At 37.2% G+C, this 20,476-nt stretch overlaps 1 protein-coding gene across 9 annotated transcripts in view; it reads right to left on the minus strand.

Moving 5' to 3' along the window:
- The window catches only part of NIN (ninein), a 112,034-nt gene that overhangs the window by 13,215 nt on the left and 78,343 nt on the right, over window positions 1-20,476 (minus strand). For 5 of the 9 annotated variants that reach the window (XM_032623430.1, XM_032623431.1, XM_032623425.1 and 2 more), the window contains 9 exons: window positions 17,377-17,490; window positions 13,892-14,014; window positions 11,424-11,537; window positions 10,483-10,629; window positions 9,044-9,223; window positions 7,868-8,017; window positions 6,867-6,914; window positions 5,071-5,172; window positions 810-1,010 (listed from right to left, as the gene is read on the minus strand). In XM_032623430.1, coding sequence (XP_032479321.1) covers window positions 810-1,010; window positions 5,071-5,172; window positions 6,867-6,914; window positions 7,868-8,017; window positions 9,044-9,223; window positions 10,483-10,629; window positions 11,424-11,537; window positions 13,892-14,014; window positions 17,377-17,490 — 1,179 coding nt within the window. The remainder of the gene's footprint in view (window positions 1-809; window positions 1,011-5,070; window positions 5,173-6,866; window positions 6,915-7,867; window positions 8,018-9,043; window positions 9,224-10,482; window positions 10,630-11,423; window positions 11,538-13,891; window positions 14,015-17,376; window positions 17,491-20,476) is intronic. The other 4 variants (XM_032623426.1, XM_032623427.1, XM_032623429.1 and 1 more) reach the window with 2 other exon arrangements.

A 20,476-nucleotide genomic window follows, 5' to 3' on the forward strand; every position in this document is an offset into this window, starting at 1 on the left:
AGGTATTTGAAAACAGAAGAAGAGCATCCAACCTAGAACAAACTAATTTAGAATTCTACAAACTAAGGAGTAGTTTTAATTTTATTCCTAATTCTGAATAAATGGGCAAGACCAAAGAGTCAAGAGACTTCTGAAAGAGGAGAATCATGAATGAAGCACTAAAGAGAAATAACTATTTGAAAACCTAGGTAATATAAGATTGTGTCTGGTAGTGAGCTGGGATAATGCTAATTCAAAGGGAAGGGGAAGAAGATCTTTATTTTCTTAAAAATAGAGTTTTTCAAACTAGATCATTAAAAAAATAAGTTAAATGAACTATGTCAACTAAAAAAGTCACTGATGACACATTTTACTTTATTAGTTGAGAAAAGTCCCCATTTGTGAATTCCATGGAACTCAGCAGGCTATACTCCTCTGGTACAAGAAAACCCAGGATGCTTTGTTAGTAATACATATCCTAGAGTTGCACTTGAATTCTGTCATATCTTTGGCATTAGACAAGAATGTTAGGTCAATTGTGCAATATGCTCACGTGATCCTGAGACTTCATCATCGATTACAAATGTGCAAAGGAGACCCAGAACACTTAATTACCTAGCCTAGAAGCTGAGAGCTCAAAAGCAGCACTGCAAAAAACCAAAACCAAAACAGCACTGCAGTTCTGTGGATTTGTAATTCAGGTAAGGTGTAACTGTCTGACAAAAGATTTAGGTTCTTCATCCCCACATGTGAACTGGTGTAACTTTCAAATAAGCAGGTAAAATTAAATTAGGTGATCTGAGTTTACTATTAGAAAAAGATCCTCATACCTGTGGTGTGTTGATTTCAGAAGTCCTGTTTTCAAGTTCCTCCTGCAGGCACTGGTTTATCCTTTCTGGCTGTAGCAGCTGATATTGAAGCTGCAGAAATTGCTCCCTGGGAACCATTGGACAGGCTTGCTGCTGGAGCAGCTGCAGATCCCAAGCATGAGGGGATGGGCTAAGCATCACAGTGGACCTCAGGTGCTGCATCTAGAGGATAAGGGCAAAGCCCTGGTCAGCTGCAGTGCCTTCAATCAGAGAGTTGCCCTTGAAAGTGGCAAGCAGAGAGTAATGAAGTCTATGAATTCATTAATGGCCTCTCAGACTCACTGGTAACTTGAAAACAGGCAGCACATGATCCTGAGTAAGAATAAAGCATCATTTTGCTTAGGAGATAATACATTTAATGCATAAGCAGGCCTTAAAAGTTTTAGACTTAAACTGTACTTCCTCATTCTTAAGTGACTATAAGACATGAGGTACATGATGTACATATGTCTGAATTCTCCTTTTTTCTTCTTACACTAGAACATTTAATTATCCCTCTTTTTAAAAAAAAAAAAAAAACGGTTGGAATAGGCAAAGGGGAGAATGAGGTCATGCTTTAGAGTTTTGCCACTTACCACTCATAAAGATTCTTAAGAGTGAATGTTCAATGACTACATTTTTTCCAAGTTAGCAAAATCTGTTTTCAAGATTCTCATCTTGCATCTCAAATTATTTTAACCTATCTTAGTTTATCAGACAGGCAATTCCGGGGCATAAGGTGATACCCCAGAACATCTGGGAATTGAAGTACATGGAATGAAAGTATTTATTCAAGACAGTGAGGAAATGGTATGTGTATCGCAAGCCAAAGTTGGGGCGAGGGAAAGGAGAAGGCACTGCATTTGGCTAGTGAAGCATGCCACTTCACATCTGTCAACACATTCAGCAGACACAGAGCTCAATGGAAGACATGCAACAAATATGACCAAGTACTAAACTCAAGAAGAAGCACCCCCAGGCATGTGAGAAGGGAAAAAGGCCCTCTAAGACACATCTATAATTAAATGTTATCATGAAACTTCAGAGCCACTATCCATTTCCTTAAATCTAAATTTCTGAGGTGGGGTGTTACCCATTTTGAAATATTTCTAGTTATAGATTTAGAAAACCCACCACTTTATTTTTTTTTATTATTTTTTTTATTTTTTTCACTTTATTTTTAAGAATAAAGAATATGGAGAATTATGATCCCCTGATTTTATATCAGTGGGATGATTTTCTTCACACACGTCTTCAAATACTAAGGAAAATCCTGATGTAAACGTAAACAGATATATTCCAAAATTAAAGCAAAATGAAAATGAATATTGGCTCTTACCTTAAGTACTTATTAACTGTCATAGTGGTAGAAATGATTACATGAACAAGGAGTTTAATGAGATGTCTCCATGCCATGAAATTCATTGAAAGAATGTTCTACCTTCACACACTATCTCAGGCAGAGAACTGCACCCTTCTCTGCTAGTTCCAACCACAGAGTTCTAGGTACAGGTTAGCCACAGATAAAACAAAAACAGAGAATTCAGGAGTTATTATACAAAGAGGAAGAAAATATGAGTTATAAAGAGAAAGAACAGTACAAATTGGGTATATTATATACCTGACCACATGTGCTCTAGTCAGTAGGAACTTAGAAAGAACCAACATTTACATTTCTCTGTATATAAATTTTACAGATATTAAAATGTCTCACAGCTCTAATTCTGCAGCCACTTCCTCATCTATTGCAATTTGGTTGGTTTACGAGCTTGCTACCTTTACCTCCACCCATCCCAATATAATAATTCAGAAGATTTCAAGTCCACTATGGAATGGACCTGATGTTAAACACCTTGCCATGTGGAGATGCAGAATATAAACTATAAAACATTTTTGTTGTTCAAGTGTCTGAACTGTTGGCTAAGAGGTACACAACAGACTTTAAGAATTGCTAATAGTCTATAACCCTGTTTTTGAGTGATCAAAATGAATTGCTTATAGAACCCTGCCTCATACAGTTGGAAAAAACCCTGGAGTGGGAGGCAGATTCTTCCATATTCTTGTCTAGTGATTTGGGATCTTTAATTACCCTGGTGTAGAGCTATGTATTATGTTACATCAGTGACTTTCAAACTGGCATATAGGGATGAGGAGAAACCCCTTCCCCCAAGGGGGTGCATACATCAGATTGAATCACCTAGAAAGCTTTTCCTAAATTTCTTGATCCCAAAGATTCTGATGTAGGAACATCTCCCTGCCTACTTACTGCCTCTCCCCCAAACCCGATGAGAATCAATGCCAGAGTGAGAGGCATGTACCTATCCCTCAGGTCAGGTGGGCACAAAAAATGGTGTGAAAACCACTGTTCATCCTCAAATTTGGCCTAATCTATAGATATCATAACATAAATAAAAATCCAATTTACAGGTCTGGTGGGAAGGTGGAATGAAGTGTTACTGGTGAATGGTTAGTGTTCCTGTTTGGGGTGATGAAGAAGTTTTGGAAGTAGTGGTGATGGTTGTAGAACATTGTGAAAGTAATTAATGCCACCGAATGCCACTTAACAAAATTTGTCATTTTAACCATTTATATCTATCTATATACTTAGCATAAATTTTAAAATAATGTAATATACCCAAACCACTGAATTAGACACTTTAAATGGATGAATTGTGTAGTGTGTGAATTACATTTAATAAAGCTGCTGAATTTATATGTCTGTACAGAATTCATAGCTCAGTCTTATTTCTAATGAAACTTTAATTAGAATAGTGTATGAGATGTTCTTTTCAGTGTTCCAATTAAAAATTCATGCTTTTTCTTTTTCCAGCTCCAGTGCCAAGAACACTCAATTTCCCTCATCCATTAGCAAATATTTACTACTAGATCAGGGAGAAGAGTAATGAGGGGAAATTGCTTATGATGATTAATCATGTAAAGTAGGATTGGGAGAGAAGGGGGCTTCTGAGGCCAGAGAGAATGGTGGGAGAAGAACTGGCCTGTTGGCAGAGCATTTGGAGAGAATCTGACAGTGATTAAGTATACCCTGTTACTTTTCAATCAGGTACCAGACATGTCACACTTAGCTTCAGATATCTTATTCATTAGAGTATATAATTATTTCATCAGAAAAGCATATCTACATCTAAACACAGCCTGCAGCCCAAGGTTTTAAACACATTTATTATACGCTGTCAGAGAAATAAAAAATGGTTTGGATTTCACTCTTTATAGTTTCACTAATCTCCCTATTAGTGGATAAATCAGAGAACATAAAATTGACAGAAACCTTAGCGGTCATTTAAATGTCAATGTGATATGTTTGCCCATATTTCATATATAAAAACCGAGCATCTACTGAAACTTACCTTTGCATGTATCCAGCTTCATGAAAGAAAATATTTACATATCTCTCTTCCTTCCTATAATTCTGGCTTAAAAATATTTGTATACATAGTACTTTTTAAGAGCACAGAAAGACCTTTTCTGCCCAGGCCTCTATACCTTATATAAATTTTACAGGTCATTAAATGTTGGATTAATTAATATTTTCATTACCCAAAGCAAAGTATCTCAATGAAATTTTTACTTATTAAGGAGGATTTTACATAAGTTGTTTTACATCCTATAATTGTGCCTGGTATTCAGAAAGCAATCTATTAGACTGGAAACTCAATGTCCAAGCTGACAGGTTTTACAAATCCACTTTTATATTTATCAGATGTACCTCTCCCAAGGCAGTGTGCTGAGTTACAAATACAGTAATGAACAACAGCAGCCCTTGAAAATTAAACCTCTGAATGCTAATGCTCTTAAATTCCCTGCATGCATTTCCCAACTGAACAGGTTGTTACAGAGCAATCACATCTATAAAACACTACACTGTGGGAGGTATCAGGAAACTGTTAAAACCACAGCAATGGCGAGAGAGCTCTGAGCCTCTTGGTCAGTACTGAACAGAGTCCCTGCCACTTGAATTTGTTGAGGTACAGGTCCTTGCATTTTAGGATAGTCAACGTTATTCCTTCCTCTGTGAAGCAGTATATATTCCTATGGCTGTATAATTAGGAAAAATATCTATCAGACTTGGTAAGACAGACCAAAGAATCCAGCTTGGCAATGTACTTAGATTTTCACTGTTTTCATAATAGGAATTTAATGCTATGCTAGTCTCTCTCAACAAATGGCTCATTCATGGATTAAAATATTCTTCATAGCTAAGGCCATTTGCTTAAAAACTTACCTCCATTAGCTGCTCATCCAGTTTTACTTGTTTCTTTTTCAGGCCTTCATTTTCCAAATGAATTGTTTCTAATTCTCGTTCAAGGGAATTCATCTGACTAACCTGTTAAAAAACAAAAAACTCCCTTAAAACCAAAAACAAAACACTTGAGTTGCTCTATTTTATTTTGACGAATTTATGCTAGTCACAAATCTCAACTCTTGGAAGAAAACTGAGTTCATTCATCAAGGGAAAACAACAAACAATATAATTCAGTGTACTGATTATATTTAGGTAGTCTAGTTTTAATCACCACTCCTCACATAGAACAGATTCCAAAGGCAGGTAGCTTTCAAACTTCAGTGCCACTCACTGTAAGAAGCACATCTTCTCTTGCAACCCAGTACAAACACCCACACCCACGTGTGTGTGTGTGTGTGTATGAATATATATACGTAATCAGTTATAAGTATATATCACTAAGAGAAAACTTTCATGAAATTATCCTTACCATGAGCCATGCACTCTGATATTTTCTAGTATAGTTTAATAATTTAAAATGCTGCTATTTAACTAGATTGATTTCATGATCCTCTACTATGGATCTGCAGTAGGGAAAAACATGTCTTAAGGCAAAGTTTAAAGGTTTAGAACTGAGAATACATAAAACCTGATTTAACTCCTTTCTCAATTTTAAAGAAGAAATTTGAAGATTTTATGAGTATCCTTTTTTGGAATTCTCTTTATTACAGAATCTTATGAGAATCCAATGAGCTAGAGGACACTGGGACTCAGAATATTGCTAAGTAGAAAACATATGACACTATTCTAGAGTGCTGATTTTTGTTTCTATCAAAAAGAACTGAGGAGGGGGCTTCCCTGGTGGTGCAGTGGTTGAGAGTCCGCCTGCCGATGCAGGGGACACGGGTTCGTGCCCCGGTCCGGGAAGATCCCACATGCCGTGGAGCGGCTGGGCCCGTGAGCCATGGCCGCTGAGCCTGCGCATCCGGAGCCTGTGCTCCACAACGGGAGAGGCCACAACAGTGAAAGGCCCTCGTACCGCAAAAAAAAAAAAAAAAAAACTGAGGAGGGTAGCAAGAATTGTTAAATGGAACTAAGTGTAATCTTTCCAAGTCCATTTAAACTCACCGTTATTTTAAAACCTATCATTAGACTTTTCCTTTGGTAAGCAGCTAGATGAAACTTTCTGAAAAGTTTACTTGAATGTACCTAAACTTAAATGACATTTCAGCTTTAGAGCACAACCAGTCTCTTTACTACCAATGGTCGTAACTTTCACAAACTTAAAAAAATTTTTTTGAAATATTTATAACAAAAGGAAATGACTGTTCATCATTCTTCCCAGATTTTTAAACAAACCATAATTTTCAGAAGAGGAAGGTAATACAGGCATACCTTGTTTTATTGCACTTCACTTTTATTGTGCTTCACAGATACGGAGTTTTTTACAAATTGAAGGTCTGTGGTAACCCTGTGTGGAGCAAGTCTGTTGGTGCCATTTTTCCAATAGCATTTGCTCACTTTGTGTCTCTGTGTCACATTTTCATAATTCTCACAATATTTCAAACTTTTTTGTTGTTATATTTGTTATGGTCATCTGTGATTAGTGATCTTCAATGTTACTACTACAACTTGCTGAAGACGATGGTTATTAGCATTTTTAGCAATAAATATTTTTAAGTTAAAATATATACATTGTTTTTTTTAGATATAATGCTATTGCACACTTAACAGACTACAGTATAGTGGAAACAATTTTATAGGCACTGGGAAACCAAAAAATTTGTGTGACTCACTTTATTGTGGTGGTCTGGAACTGAACCCAGAATATCTCCAAGGTGTGCCTGTAGTGAAAACTCTGAGTTTAGTTTAGAAAAAGAAAGGAAAACAAGTAACAACAAGAACTCCCACGGTAACACTGGCCTAGAACTCTAACTTCATGGAACCAAGAATAGAAAACAAACTGAGTCATGCTACAGAGGTTTAACCACGTAGTAGCCAGCCTCCAAGAGGGTGCCCAGTGATCCCTGTCTTCTGGTATTCAAACCCTTGCCTCGTCCCCTCCCTACTACACCAGGATTAGTCTGTGTGACCAATAGAATACAGCAGAAATGATTGTGTGTGACTTCTGGGATTAGCAAATAAAACATACTACAGCTTCCATCTTGGTCTTTTGGGGCCTCTCTCTCTTGGATCATTCATTGCCAAATCCTGAGAAAAGGCCCAGGTGGTGAGGAGCTGAGCCTCTGGCAATCAGCTAGCAAAGAACAGAAGCCTCCTCCTAACAGTTATATGAATACATTTGGAACGGATTCTCTAGTACCAGTGAAGCCTTCGGATAAATGCAGTCTCAGCTGATATCTGGACTGCAGTCTCAGGAAAGACCCTAAGCCAAAACCACTCAGTTAAGTTGCTTCCAAATCCCCGACCCACAGAAACTGAGACAATAAATGTTTGTTGTTTTAATTTATTGCACAGCAATAGTTAACTAATACAGACCATATTAAGATGTTCCTAATATTCAGGCTATATATGTTTTACTAACTTAGAGGAGCTTATGATACTAATGAAGATAATTAACCACCTTCTTTATAAAAACTTAAATTGCTCCTTTCTAGCGGTCACTCAATCCAAAAGAACGATGATACTGTTTTGACAAGATTACAAAAGCATAGATATAAGGAAGAACCAAAATATGCCATTGTAATCATTTCCTGGAAGCATGCAGGGGAAGAAACATACACTTAGGGATGCATCATAGAACACAGCCACTTGGTATTAACTCTCAAAAACTCACCTTCCTATTAGTAGGAGATCGTTCCTTTTGAAACTGTTCACACTCTCTCTTTAAGCTCAACTTTTCCTGCTCTGTGGGCTTCACAGTACCTGATGAGTTTGGATGTTTTTGGAGCTTAGGAGGAAGAAGGTTGGATTCCAGTTGACGGACCTAACAAGAACCAGTATAAGAGGAAGAAATGCTAATATAACCACCCAGCCAGGAAAAACAAAAAGCGAACATAAGGAAAGTTTGTATTCAGTGCTTGGGTTTTGTTGTATTAAGAAAACTTTTTCCAGTCAAGTCTGCCAATTCTTGAAGCTTATTACATTTTTGGATTTCAAAAGATCCTTTCTAGGTAAATCTATTTTTAGTCTGATGCAACCCTGAGGATCAGAGAAGGACAAAGGGACTTCTGGCTCAGCCAGACAACTGGGAGTCAATAATGTGACGTGGCTGCCAAAAAGACATAGTCTGCAGGCACCTTTGCTCTGACATGAGTATAACTGTTAGGAGTGAAGGGGGTGACAGTCCCATTGACTTTGTATTGGACTGTTCACACCTGAAACAATGCATTTACATCAACTAAGTTCCACGAGGACAGCGACCATGTTTTTAGTCTGTTCAACACTGCAACTTCAGTGAGAGCAGAGTTTCTGGCACATGGCAGGTGTTCTAAATGAATATCTGTGACTCCTAAGAGAGTTCCTCCTCAAAAGAGGTATTTAAGCATAGGTTAAACATAGTTGGTCAGCTACTTAGCAGAGGTAAAGAATTTAAACATCAGCTTAGTGATGAAAAAGATGACCTTTAAAGACCATTCTAGCCTTGAAATGCTAAGTCTTTTAAAAGGGGCACCTTTTCTCTTACAAGAGGTTAGACCAACAAGAACTGAGTTTAGTTTTGCCATTTTTATACTACCAGTCTTGGCGGCTAGCCTATTTGAATGAGGAATATATATGGTTAACATAATTTCCATTCATAAAATCACAGATTTTAATATAGAACTGCTTATACAAGATGAAAATTATATAAACACAGCATGATAAAATTATATTGCAAGTAAAATGATAAATTATACATTCTTAAAGTAAGTCTGCCACACCAGAATACTCAAATCCATACCCTAGAATCACTGCAGTTGTATCAAACAATCATTTACAAACACATGCCACCATGTACAACTTTTCCAGTTACCTTCTCCCGGGAGTGTATGAGTTCCGCTTTGGTGTTCTGTACCACGGTTTGGAGTCTCTCATTCTCTTGCCAAAGCAGCTGTTGTTCCTCATTCATCAGGTGATCCAACTTGTCCCAGGACAGCCTTTGCTGTTGGTTATGGAATCCTGATGGATGGGTGCCTATTTCTGGGGCCCAGTTCTTAAGAGAGAATTGTAGAGTTAAGCCTTAAAAACAAGCTGATTTCTTTTTTGAGCATCTTCTAATGAGAGTGAGCACATGTATATCTAGATATAAGTAAAACAATATTCTTGAATGTTGATTTTAAAAAAAAAGGTTTGGAAACTCTCTGTTTAAAATGATCTTTGGCAAAATAGTCCCATCAAATCTAATAGCAAAGATGATTGTAGGGCAGGTCCCAGTTCCATATAGGACCCAAGCGCATAGAGATTGGGGACCTTAAAAATTACCTCATTCTTATGAAGTTATGCTTTGAACGCAAATAACTATTCTTTTGGTTAACAGAGAACACAGAGAACTCTGAAACGCACTGCTAACTTGAAAGATTCCCCTTGCTAAACTCTACTTTCATTTTCACATATGCAATCATATCCTTTTTTAGAATCCAAAGCACATATCATCCACATAATTGAGGCCTGAACTCAGGAATATGCTTTAAGCTACCACGGTGATTTTTTTGGGTCCTGAAAAATGCTTTAAAAATTTTTTTTTAAAGGTAAAAAAAGGGTTAGGGTTAGGGTTTTTTCTTTTTCACGTTTTGCCTTTTAAGCCAAAACATGAAAAGGAAAAAAAAAAAAGGTACAATCTCATTTTGAAAAAATTTTCAGCCCAGAAGTAATTTTTTAAAAATGGAAGCAACCATTATGTTTTTTTAAAAAAAAAACACAGTTTAAAAAAAAGTATCACCAAGAGATAAAGTAGCTGAATTTAGTGCCTACTTTTATGGTAGGACAAAGTCTTAACATCTACCCAAGACTGACATACATACATTGTTCTTAATTTATTTGCACATAGATGAAACAGCATTGTGATATATTAAAACGAGACTTACTTTCTACAACATCAAAATGTTTTTATTACTACAAAACAACTCAGCCATGGTCTTCTGACTTGCACAATTACCTTGTCACTATAGTTCCGTTTATGTGAGGTTCAGAAACAAGCATCCCTAACCTATGGTGGCAGAAGGTAGCGAAGTGGTTCCCTTGGGGTTATCAACTGAAGGGGACACAAGAGAGCCTCCTGGGTGCTGGAAATGTTCTTTATTTTGAGCTAGGTGGTGATTACACAAAGACAAACATAAATATATATTTTACCTATAACTGTGTATATTTACATATACATACATATATGTGTATAAAAACAATCAAGTTATAGAGTTAAAATTTATGCACTTTACTGTGTAAAGTTAGATCTCAATAAAGAAGAAAAGAAATTACCTCGTCACCAGCATTCTGAAGTTGCTTGTGTAGAGACATCACTTCTTGTTTTAAAGCTTCCTTTTCCTGCTGAGTCACTCGTAGATCAGATTTAATTCGGGACATTTGCAGGTTTACATTCTGCAGGGTGTCTTCTAAATTCTGAACCTACATCATGAGAACAGTCATACACCGCGACAAATCCTTATGGTCTCACCTATACCATGTCCGTGTATGAATGAGCTAAGACAAGAGAACTCCAAGGTCCCTTCTGCTTCTACTTACTATATCCAGGTCTTTTCAGTTGCTCAGTGCAAATCTAGGATATTATGTATCTTTACAGGATGTTAAGGACAATAATGAACTATGCCTAGAGTGAGGTATTGCTGGTATCGTCATCTGGTATATTACCAAGCGATATCTTACAGAACCAAGGAATACCAACAGGCATCACGACAGATGATTTTACTGAACTTTGTAGAAATTACGTTTTAGACTGTGATGTTGGTTTGTAAAGGACCTCTTAGATGAAAATAAAAACATACTTTGTAGAACCCTACTCCATGCTAACAGCTCATATATATTTCAATTTAAAAAAATTTAAATTGGTAAACAGAATGTTCATAGAGAGCTTTAACTATAATAGGGCATGAACCTGCCTTAGAAATCCTAATTCTAAATTAGAAATAAGCAGTCATTTTTACACACTATTCTCAAGCTTTCATAAATAAATAATCTCATAATGATAAGATAATCTTATGATTATTTCATAATAATGAACTTTGGGAGAAACACTGTTCAAATTATTTTACTATACTGTAAGGTGTCAAATATTAGTTAAATTGAATCATTCTGAGCCCTCTTAGACCACATCCACCTGGAACATTCTTTCCACTTGGAGTTCTGTTGGGAGATATAGGAAAATATTAACTGTGCAGATGAAATAAGAATTGTCCACATACCTTTTCCTGTGAAGCCACTAGCTGTGATTTTAAGCTTTCGCTCTGGTGTTCCCAAGACTTCTGTTCTTGCTTCATAGTAGCAATTCTGTGCTCTAAAAGACTTGATTTTGCCAACTGATTCAGGAAAAGAAAAGAGGTAACAGCATTTCTACAAACATGTCTAGCCTCATTTCACATGCCTTCACTTATACTGAAAAGATCAAGTACCATCTCTCTACATAGGGGATCAAGACAAAGTAAAAGAGAGACATTTCCTTGACTCCCTTTGTACCTTTAATTTTGAGGAGTCTCTTCTCTTTGGGGATTTCAATTTTTCCTTCTCATTGCCTCATGTTTTTGGGTGAGACGTGGTGGGCTGGAAGGCAATTAGAAATCCCAAGAGTGTGCCATAATAGGAAAGTATGGAATGCCTATTAAGGCAGGTGGCACAAAGGCAGTGTTTTTGGATTTGCTAGGGAAAATACAGTAGAAAAAAAAAGTGTCTATGTAATGGATTTCAGATTATTAAATACATAATATTTATATTATTTATATTATATATAAGTAGAATAGTGATGTATTTAAATAATATATATTAAGTAGCATACTTATTAAAATAAGACAAACTTTATATTACCGTACTTAATATTTATTAAACAACTAATCTATACTCCTGTTAAAACCATGGCTTCAGCAATCTACAGATTTAATGTGATCCCTATAAAATGACATTTTTCACAGAATGGGAACAAATAATCCTAAAATTTATATAGAACCACAAAAGGCCCAAAATTGCCAAAGCAACCTTGAGAAAAATGAACAAAGCTAGAGGCATAACCCTTCCAGACTTCAGACAATACTACAAAGCTATAGTAATGAAAACAGTATGGTAATGGCACAAAAACAGACATATGGATCAATGTAACAGAATAGAGAGTCCAGAAATAAACCCACACACCTACAGTCATTTAATCTTGGACAAAGGAGGCAAGAATATATAATGGAGAAAAAAGAATGTTTCAATAAGCAGCATTGGGAAAGCTGGACAGCTACATGTAAAACAATGAAGTTAGAATACTCCCTCACACCATACACAAAAATAACTCAAAATGGCTTAAAGACGTATATCTAAGACATGACACCATAAAACTCCTAGAAGAGAAAATAGGCAAAACATTCTCTGACATAAATCGTAGCAATATTTTCTTAGGTCAGTCTCCCAAGGCAAAAGAAATAAAAGCAAAAATCAACAAATGGGACCTAATTAAACTTAAAAGCTTTTGCACAGCAAGGGAAACCATCAACAACAAAAGGACAACCTTAAGACTGGGAGAAAACATGCAGAAACGATGTGACCAACAAGGGATTAATTTTCAAAATATACAAACAACTCATACAACTAAATATCAAAACAAAACAAAAAAACAAAAACACTAAACAACCAAATCAAAAAATGGGCAGAAAACCTCAACAAACATTTCTTCAAAGAAGACATACAGATGGCCAACAGGCACATGAAAAGATGCTCAATATTGTTAATAATTAGAGAAGTGCAAGTCAAAACTACAGTGAGGGATTACCTCATACCAGTCAGAATGGCCATCATCAAAAAGTCTATAAATAATAAATGCTGGAGAGGGTATGGAGAAAAGGGAACCCTCCTTCACTGTGGTGAGAATGTAAATTGGTGCAGACACTATGGAGAACAGTATGGAGGTTCCTTAAAAAACTAAAAATAGAGTTACCATATGATCCTGCAATCCCACTTCTGGGCATATATCCAGAAAAGACAAAAACTCTAATTAAAAAAGATATATGCACCCCAATGTTAATAGCGGCACTATTTACAACAGCCAAGACATGGAAGGAACCTAAGTGTTCCTTCTTACAATGGAATATTACTCAGCCATAAAAAAGAATGAAATAATGTGGACCTAGAGGTTATCATACTAAGAGAAGTCAGTTAGACAGAAAAAGACAAATATTACATGATATCACTTATATCTGGAATGTAACAAATGGTACAAATGAAATATTTACAAAACAGAAACAGACTCACAGACATAGAAAACACACTTATGGTTACCAAAAGAGGAGGAGGGAGGGATAAATTAGGAGTATGCGATTAACAGATATACACTACCATATCTAAAATAAACAACAAGGATTGACTGTATCACACAGGGAATTATATTCCATATCTTGTAATAATCTATAATGGGAAAGAATGGAAAAAAAGCAGTACATACACACACATACACGTATAACCGAATCACTGCTATGCACCTGAAACTAACACAATATTGTAAATCAACTATACTTCAATAAAAGAAAAAAAAATCATGGCTTCAGGAGCTCTAAGGTCACAAAATGCTGTTCTAGGAGACTTTTAGGCTAACATGTAGCCCCCCACGTGCCACTGGCGTTAGAGAAATGCTCATTATGGTACACACTGTCCAATGATGGTAAAAAAGTCTTATTTTTACTACCTTATCAACACAGCTATTTAATTCTTCACTTAGAGCTTCCTTTTCTTTCAGCAGTTTTTCATTGTGGCTTAGAATACTAGAAATTTTTTGTTGGAAGTCAGAGAGATTGGGACATCTGTGCAGCTGTAAGAGATAAACAAGCCCACCCATCACGTCTCATGGTTGTATTTAAAAAGATGTATTTATAAACAGGACATTTTCATGGCTGCTGCTGTTTCCCTATCTGTAGATATTTCCCAGGACATATAAACTCTAGGGAACTATAATTAACTTTAACAAAATGTTCCCTGCTGGCTTCTCTCTATTCTTCAACTGACTTCCGAAATGTCTGCTTAGACAAAATCAACCAGACATTAAGTAATGGTCCTAGCTTTCTGTTTTACCTTCAGGATAAAATAAATAACATACTGCCATTCTGTCATGAATTTAACTTGTGTACATATAGCACAAAACATTTTCCCCATGTTTTTTAACTAGAAAAAAATCTTTTTCAATCAAGACTATGGAATTGGCATCAACCAAGTACAATGTATCAACCAACAAAAGGGGAAGTTTTTTGTTTTTTTTTTTTTAATATTTATTTATTTATTTCGGGTCTTAGCTGCGGCATGTAGGATCTAGTTCCCTGACCAGGGATCGAACCCGGGCCCCCTGCATTGGGAGCACGAAGTCTTTCATCGCTGGACCACCAGGGAAGTCCCAAGGGCAAGTTTAAAGATAAATCAAGCAGTGTTTTTCAGCACGTTCTGTATACCCTTCCCTTTGGAAGATGCCTAAATTGACTTGCTAAGAAAAAGGTTGCTGGGGGCTTCCCTGGTGGCGCAGTGGTTGAGAGTCCACCTGCCGGTGCAGGGGACACGGGTTCGTGCCCCGGTCCGGGAAGATCCCACATGCCGTGGAGTGGCTGGGCCCGTGAGCCACGGCCGCTGGGCCTGCGCGTCTGGAACCTGTGCTCCGCAACGGGAGAGGCCACAACAGTGAGAGGCCCGCGTACCGCAAAAAACAAACAAACAAACAAAAACAAAACAAAAAAAAAAAGGTTGCTGGTACGGACACACTGGCTTCTTCCTCTGCACTTTATGGCATCAAGACAAACGGAAAACTTTTTGTTCCTTTTCATCATCAGCCTTAGCACTACTGACATTTTGGGGCAGGTAATTCCTTGCTGTGGGAGACTGTCCTGTGCACTGTAGGATGGTTAGCAGCATCTCTGGTGTTACCTATTAGATTCCAGTAGCACAGCCTGCCTCCCCATACACTGGGTGTGAAACCCCAAAATGTCCCCAGACATTGCTAAATGTCTTGGGGTGGGGGAGCAATTTCCACCTCCCCACAACCACTGCTTTAAGGAGACTGATTGTTTCTTACACTTCTTAACCCTTCCCATAGTTCATATGTTTTCAATTTCCCTCTACTTCACTTGGCTTTCAATTTTCAATTATTTATTGTCATTATGATTTTACGGCCATCTTTCAACTTTTTACCTGAAGTTCTTTTACATTTAGCTTTAGGAATAGTATGACAAAATGGACTTTAAGGATTGAATGTTGTCTTCAACTGGCAACAAATCCAGCATAATTTACAAATCTAAACAAGTCAGAAGGATGAAGGAAAGTGTAAAGAACCTGGGCATTGGTTAACAAAGGCCTTTTTTCCTTTGCTCACTACCCCATCCCCAGACCCTCACAAAGCCTGGTACCATTTTGGGTGTCTACAGACTGGTATGTGACCACTGCTGATGCTATTCGTATTTCTTTTCAATGCAACAGATAATACAAATAAAAATGTTTTGTGAACAAGAAATTATTATGTCATACAGAGCAGCACAGGCTTTCTAGGTCCAAGCTGTGTGGAAGCAACAATGGGCTGACACCATCTTAACCCTTGTGATCCAAGAGTCCAGGTGCCTTGAACAACTGCCCACCAAAAGCAAAAGGGCTCACTGTTTTTCCATCTCACTATTTATATCAATGCTTCAAAAAATATGCAATAAAAATGTGCCAAATGATGTCCTCATCATACTATTTTACTCCCAACTCGGCTCCTTTTCTTCTGATCCCTAGCTTGGCAAAATCACAAAGCATACATTTCCCATGCTATGGATTTGGAATCCACCATTATCATCTGAAAGGTTGAACAACAGACAGAAAATGATAAAGGAGAAAAGTATGCCCAAGTTAATTAGGATGAATTTAGTAATAACAGCTCTGGAATACTTATATACCACAGAAGAGCCTTTTAACTTCTGGAATGTTTATATGGACAGACAGCTTCTGCTATGGCAGAACAGATAAACTTTGCATAGCAGCATCTGACTTGAAAAGGTTCTTATAAAGCACCTACTGGGTACCAGTACTGTATTAGGCACTGTAAGAGATACAAATTCCCTGAGAGTCTTATAATCCTATTAGGAAATCAAGACTTACAGGTGTCAATTAGGAATCAACATGAACATAACACACTCAGTGGTACAGACTCAGCATTCAGAGAAGGACACCTTTATGCTCATAGGCTGAATAGGTATGAGAGAATTTTATAATCTAAGGATATCATAAAATTAAAGTAATCCTCTGGTGAAGCAAATAAATAAAATGGAAAAACTAAATTCTCCTAGTGTAAATCAGGATTGCTTAAACTGAGGGATTCCTGTGCTCATTGAAAAATTCAGAATAAAATTGGACAACGTTCAGAATATATTAAGGTGAACCCTCTTTTATACTTAAAATTAGGTCTTTGTTTGAAACTTTGAAATGTGCTTCTTAAAGCCAAATTCGTAGGTGAGACTGCATCCCTGATAATGTTCTAGAATCTACTCTTCTGCCCAAGATAGATGCCTCAAACTCACTATGAGAAAAAGGGATGATGAGGGACCAGCTTCACCTGTGTGGATTCCAAATCTGGGTGAATAGTTATTAAAGTTATGAGTAAGAAAGTCACCATCTTTTTAGACAAATTTATATTATTTAATACCTGGCCAGGAGAAGGTAGAGCAACAAATTTCCTTTTTTTTTTTCTGCTGTACGTGGGCCTCTCACTGCTGTGGCCTCTCCCATTGCGGAGCACAGGCTCCGGATGCACAGGCTCAGCGGCCATGGCTCACGGGCCCAGCCGCTCTGCGGCATGTGGGATCTTCCCGGACCGGGGCATGAACCCGTGTCCCCTGCATCGGCAGGCGGACTCTCAACCACTGCGCCACCAGGGAAGCCCAAATTTCTTAAACTGAAGTGGTTATGGTTCATTTATAGTAATAGAATGTCAGTCTACAACATGTAAGTTACATAACTAGAACATTTAGAGAATTAGCAATAGGAGCCCTTATAAATAGACTTGTACTGCAAGCCCTCAACTTTACTAAGTAATAAGCTAGTTAACAGGACTCAGTAAAAAGGACATTTGGTGGCTAGAAAAGTCAGACCATCAGGTGCATATTATTCTATGAGCCCCCCCATACCTCCTGTCCCCACCTAAGCAACACACGATCTTACTTGTTTCATTTTCTCCAGTTCATCTTTGAGAAGGAGGTTTTCCTGTTCCACAATATGAATTTGTAGTTTAACTTCAGAAAGTTCTGCCTCCAGAGAAGACACTAAAGTGGAAGACTAAGAAAAAATTTAAAAAGTCATATAATATACATATTCATTTAGCCTGGGGAAACTTAGTAAGTTCACAAAAGGCAGCATTAAGGAAACACCAGTACAAATTCAGTGACACACTGTTTAATATCATTTGTCCTTATACTCAATGGAACAAACCAAAACTATCTTTTAACAGACTTTCCACTAAAATGGCATGAACATGACTTCTAAGTTCGTTTTTGAAGATTTCCTCACTGTAAAGTTACTATCTTTCTCTGGGGGGAGATGCTTTGAGACCATGCAAATAGTGTTTTTTCTTAAGCTTTTGCTTATTGATTTTAGTGTCTGTCAGTGGATTTTATCTACAACAATTACTACTCTGGTGTTTGCCTAATGAAGACTTTCTATTTCCTTCTTCATACATTTATTAATTGGAATTCTCTTGTAAGGAAGAGCTGTTATTTCTCCCCCCGTTATTTATGTATTCAATTTTTTTATAACAGTATGGACCTATAGATATTTATTTTATTTTGCATTTTATAATTATTTTGTGCTATGCTTTATTTTGTTGATCAAATTATTCCAGCTTTGGCCATTAGGAGCTTCTTCAGGTTGTGCCCTGTCCTTTTGACATGCCCCATCTTTTGGGGGGCACCTTTTTCTTTCTGACACCATGAGATGTTCCAGGCTCATCTTGAATTGACCCTGCCCCAGCCTTGGGAGCAACCATTTTTCCAAGTAGCCCGGGCTCCTCTTATACGAGAATAGTGTTTAGAAACCAAGATCTGGGTACTCGATCCATATACACACATCTACATCTCTGTATCTATCTATCTGTCTATATATTAAGAAATACGAGTTTATACTAATACCTCAAATTCCAATCCCATATCAGAGGGTTCATTTAAGCCTTCTCAGTTTCCCCACTTGCAACTTCCTTTTCCAAAAATGAGATACGCAGTTCTTATTTTCTACGTTTACTTATCTGTTCAATTCTAGTATACACAGAGTAGTTCCAGAATTACTAACATACACCCCCATGAGAAACACATTTACTCACTAGGTTATTATTGCCTTTATGTACACTTCTTTTTGTCTTAACCCTACTGTATACAGTCAAGATACTAATTTCTAAATTACTTATTTTCTTCCACACTGTAGCTATGTTATCCATTTACAATACAGTTAGGTTCATTTGTTAGTGTTTGTGTTCCATTTTGGTACCCCCCCATCTTTGTTTTCTGGATTGGTTTTAATTGTGTGTTTATTTGAGGGGGTATGCAAAGAGTATGTAAAACATTACTATAGTTCTAAGCATCAGAGCTATGTGAAAATGTTCTCAGAAGTGTCACTCCCTTCCTCATTCCTTCTATCACATTCCCATTCCTCTCTTCCATCCCTTTCCCACTCGCCCTCTATAGGTAACCATCTCTTTAGTTATCTGGTTTATCATTCCCATATTTCTTTTACATAAATTTCTGTATTTCTTTTACACAAATACATGTGTATTGCCTAATATCCCCTTCTTTCTTACATGGACGGAGACATACTATCTTAGATACTCTATTGAGCTCTTCTTTTCTCACCTAACAGTATGTCCTGGAAATCATTTCACACGAAGAGATCTTTCTCATTTATCCATTCTTTCTTTTTCTTTTTTTATAGCTGTATAATACTACTCCATGTGTGGCTATACCCATCACATTTATCCAACAACTCTCTGATGTATGGGCATCTAGGTTGTTTCCAATATTTTGCAGTTACAAACAATGCTGCAATGAGTAACCAACGCTTTGCGGTGAATTTTCATATTTTTAGAGGAATATCTTTAGGGTAAATTCCTAGAAGTCAGATTGCTAGGACAAAAGGTAAGTACATATGTAATTTTGTTAGATTTGCCAAATTTCCTTCCATAAATACAATATCAGTTTATATTCCACCAGCAATGTATGAAAGTGCCTGTTTTCCCAAACCCTTGACAATAGAATATGTTGTTATATTTTTAAATTGTTGCCAATCACATAGGTGAGAAATGAGATATCAGCGTTATCTGCATTTCTAATTCTGAGTAATTCTGAACATTTTTTTCAAGGTTTGAGGGCCATTTTAATCTTTTTTGTGTGTGTGAATTTTTGTTCATGCATTTTTTCCTATTTGGCTATCAGATTTTGCTCCTAAGCCCTCTGACTTTTTTTTTTTTGTTTTGTTTTGTTTTGTTTTGTTTTGTTTTGTTTTTTAAATTTTATTTCTTTATTTTTGGCTGTGTTGGGTCTTCGTTTCTGTGCGTGGGCTTTCTCTAGTTGCGGTGAGCGGGGGCCACTCTTCATCGCGGTGCACGGGCCTCTCACTATCGCGGCCTCTCTTGTTGTGGAGCACAAGCTCCAGACGCGCAGGCTCAGTAGTTGTGGCTCACGGGCCCAGTTGCTCCGCGGCATGTGGGATCTTCCCAGACCAGGGCTCGAGCCCGTGTCCCCTGCATTGGCAGGCAGATTCTCAGCCGCTGCGCCACCAGGGAAGCCCCAGCCCTCTGACTTTTAAGAGTTCTTTACATAGTAGGGATATTAGCTCCACTCTTGGTGGTATATGATGCAAATATTTTCTCCCAGTTTGTGAGCTGTCTTTTGACTTTGTTTATGGTATTTTCTTGGTCATGCAAAAATTTTTAAAATTTAATCAGGTCATTTTTTTGCCTCTAGTTTATGAGTCATAGGTACATAGCCTTTCTCTACACCAAGCCTAAAGATGAATTTGCCCAGTTTCTACTAGTACTTGTATGTTTTACCTTTTATATTTAGACTCCTAATCCAATTGGAATTTACCCTTATGTATGGTATAAGATATGGATCTAATTTTATTTTCAGTTGTCTACCCAGTTATCTAGGCACCACTTACTAAAAACTCCATCTTTACCCCAGTGATTTGAGAAGCTACCTTTGTTATATACTAAGTTTCCACATGTATTTGGGTCTAATTCTAGACTTTCTCTTCCACTTATCTGTCTATTCATGTG

Source organism: Phocoena sinus, chromosome 2 (assembly GCF_008692025.1).
Source record: "Phocoena sinus isolate mPhoSin1 chromosome 2, mPhoSin1.pri, whole genome shotgun sequence".
In the NCBI taxonomy this organism is placed as follows: Eukaryota; Metazoa; Chordata; class Mammalia; order Artiodactyla; family Phocoenidae; genus Phocoena; species Phocoena sinus.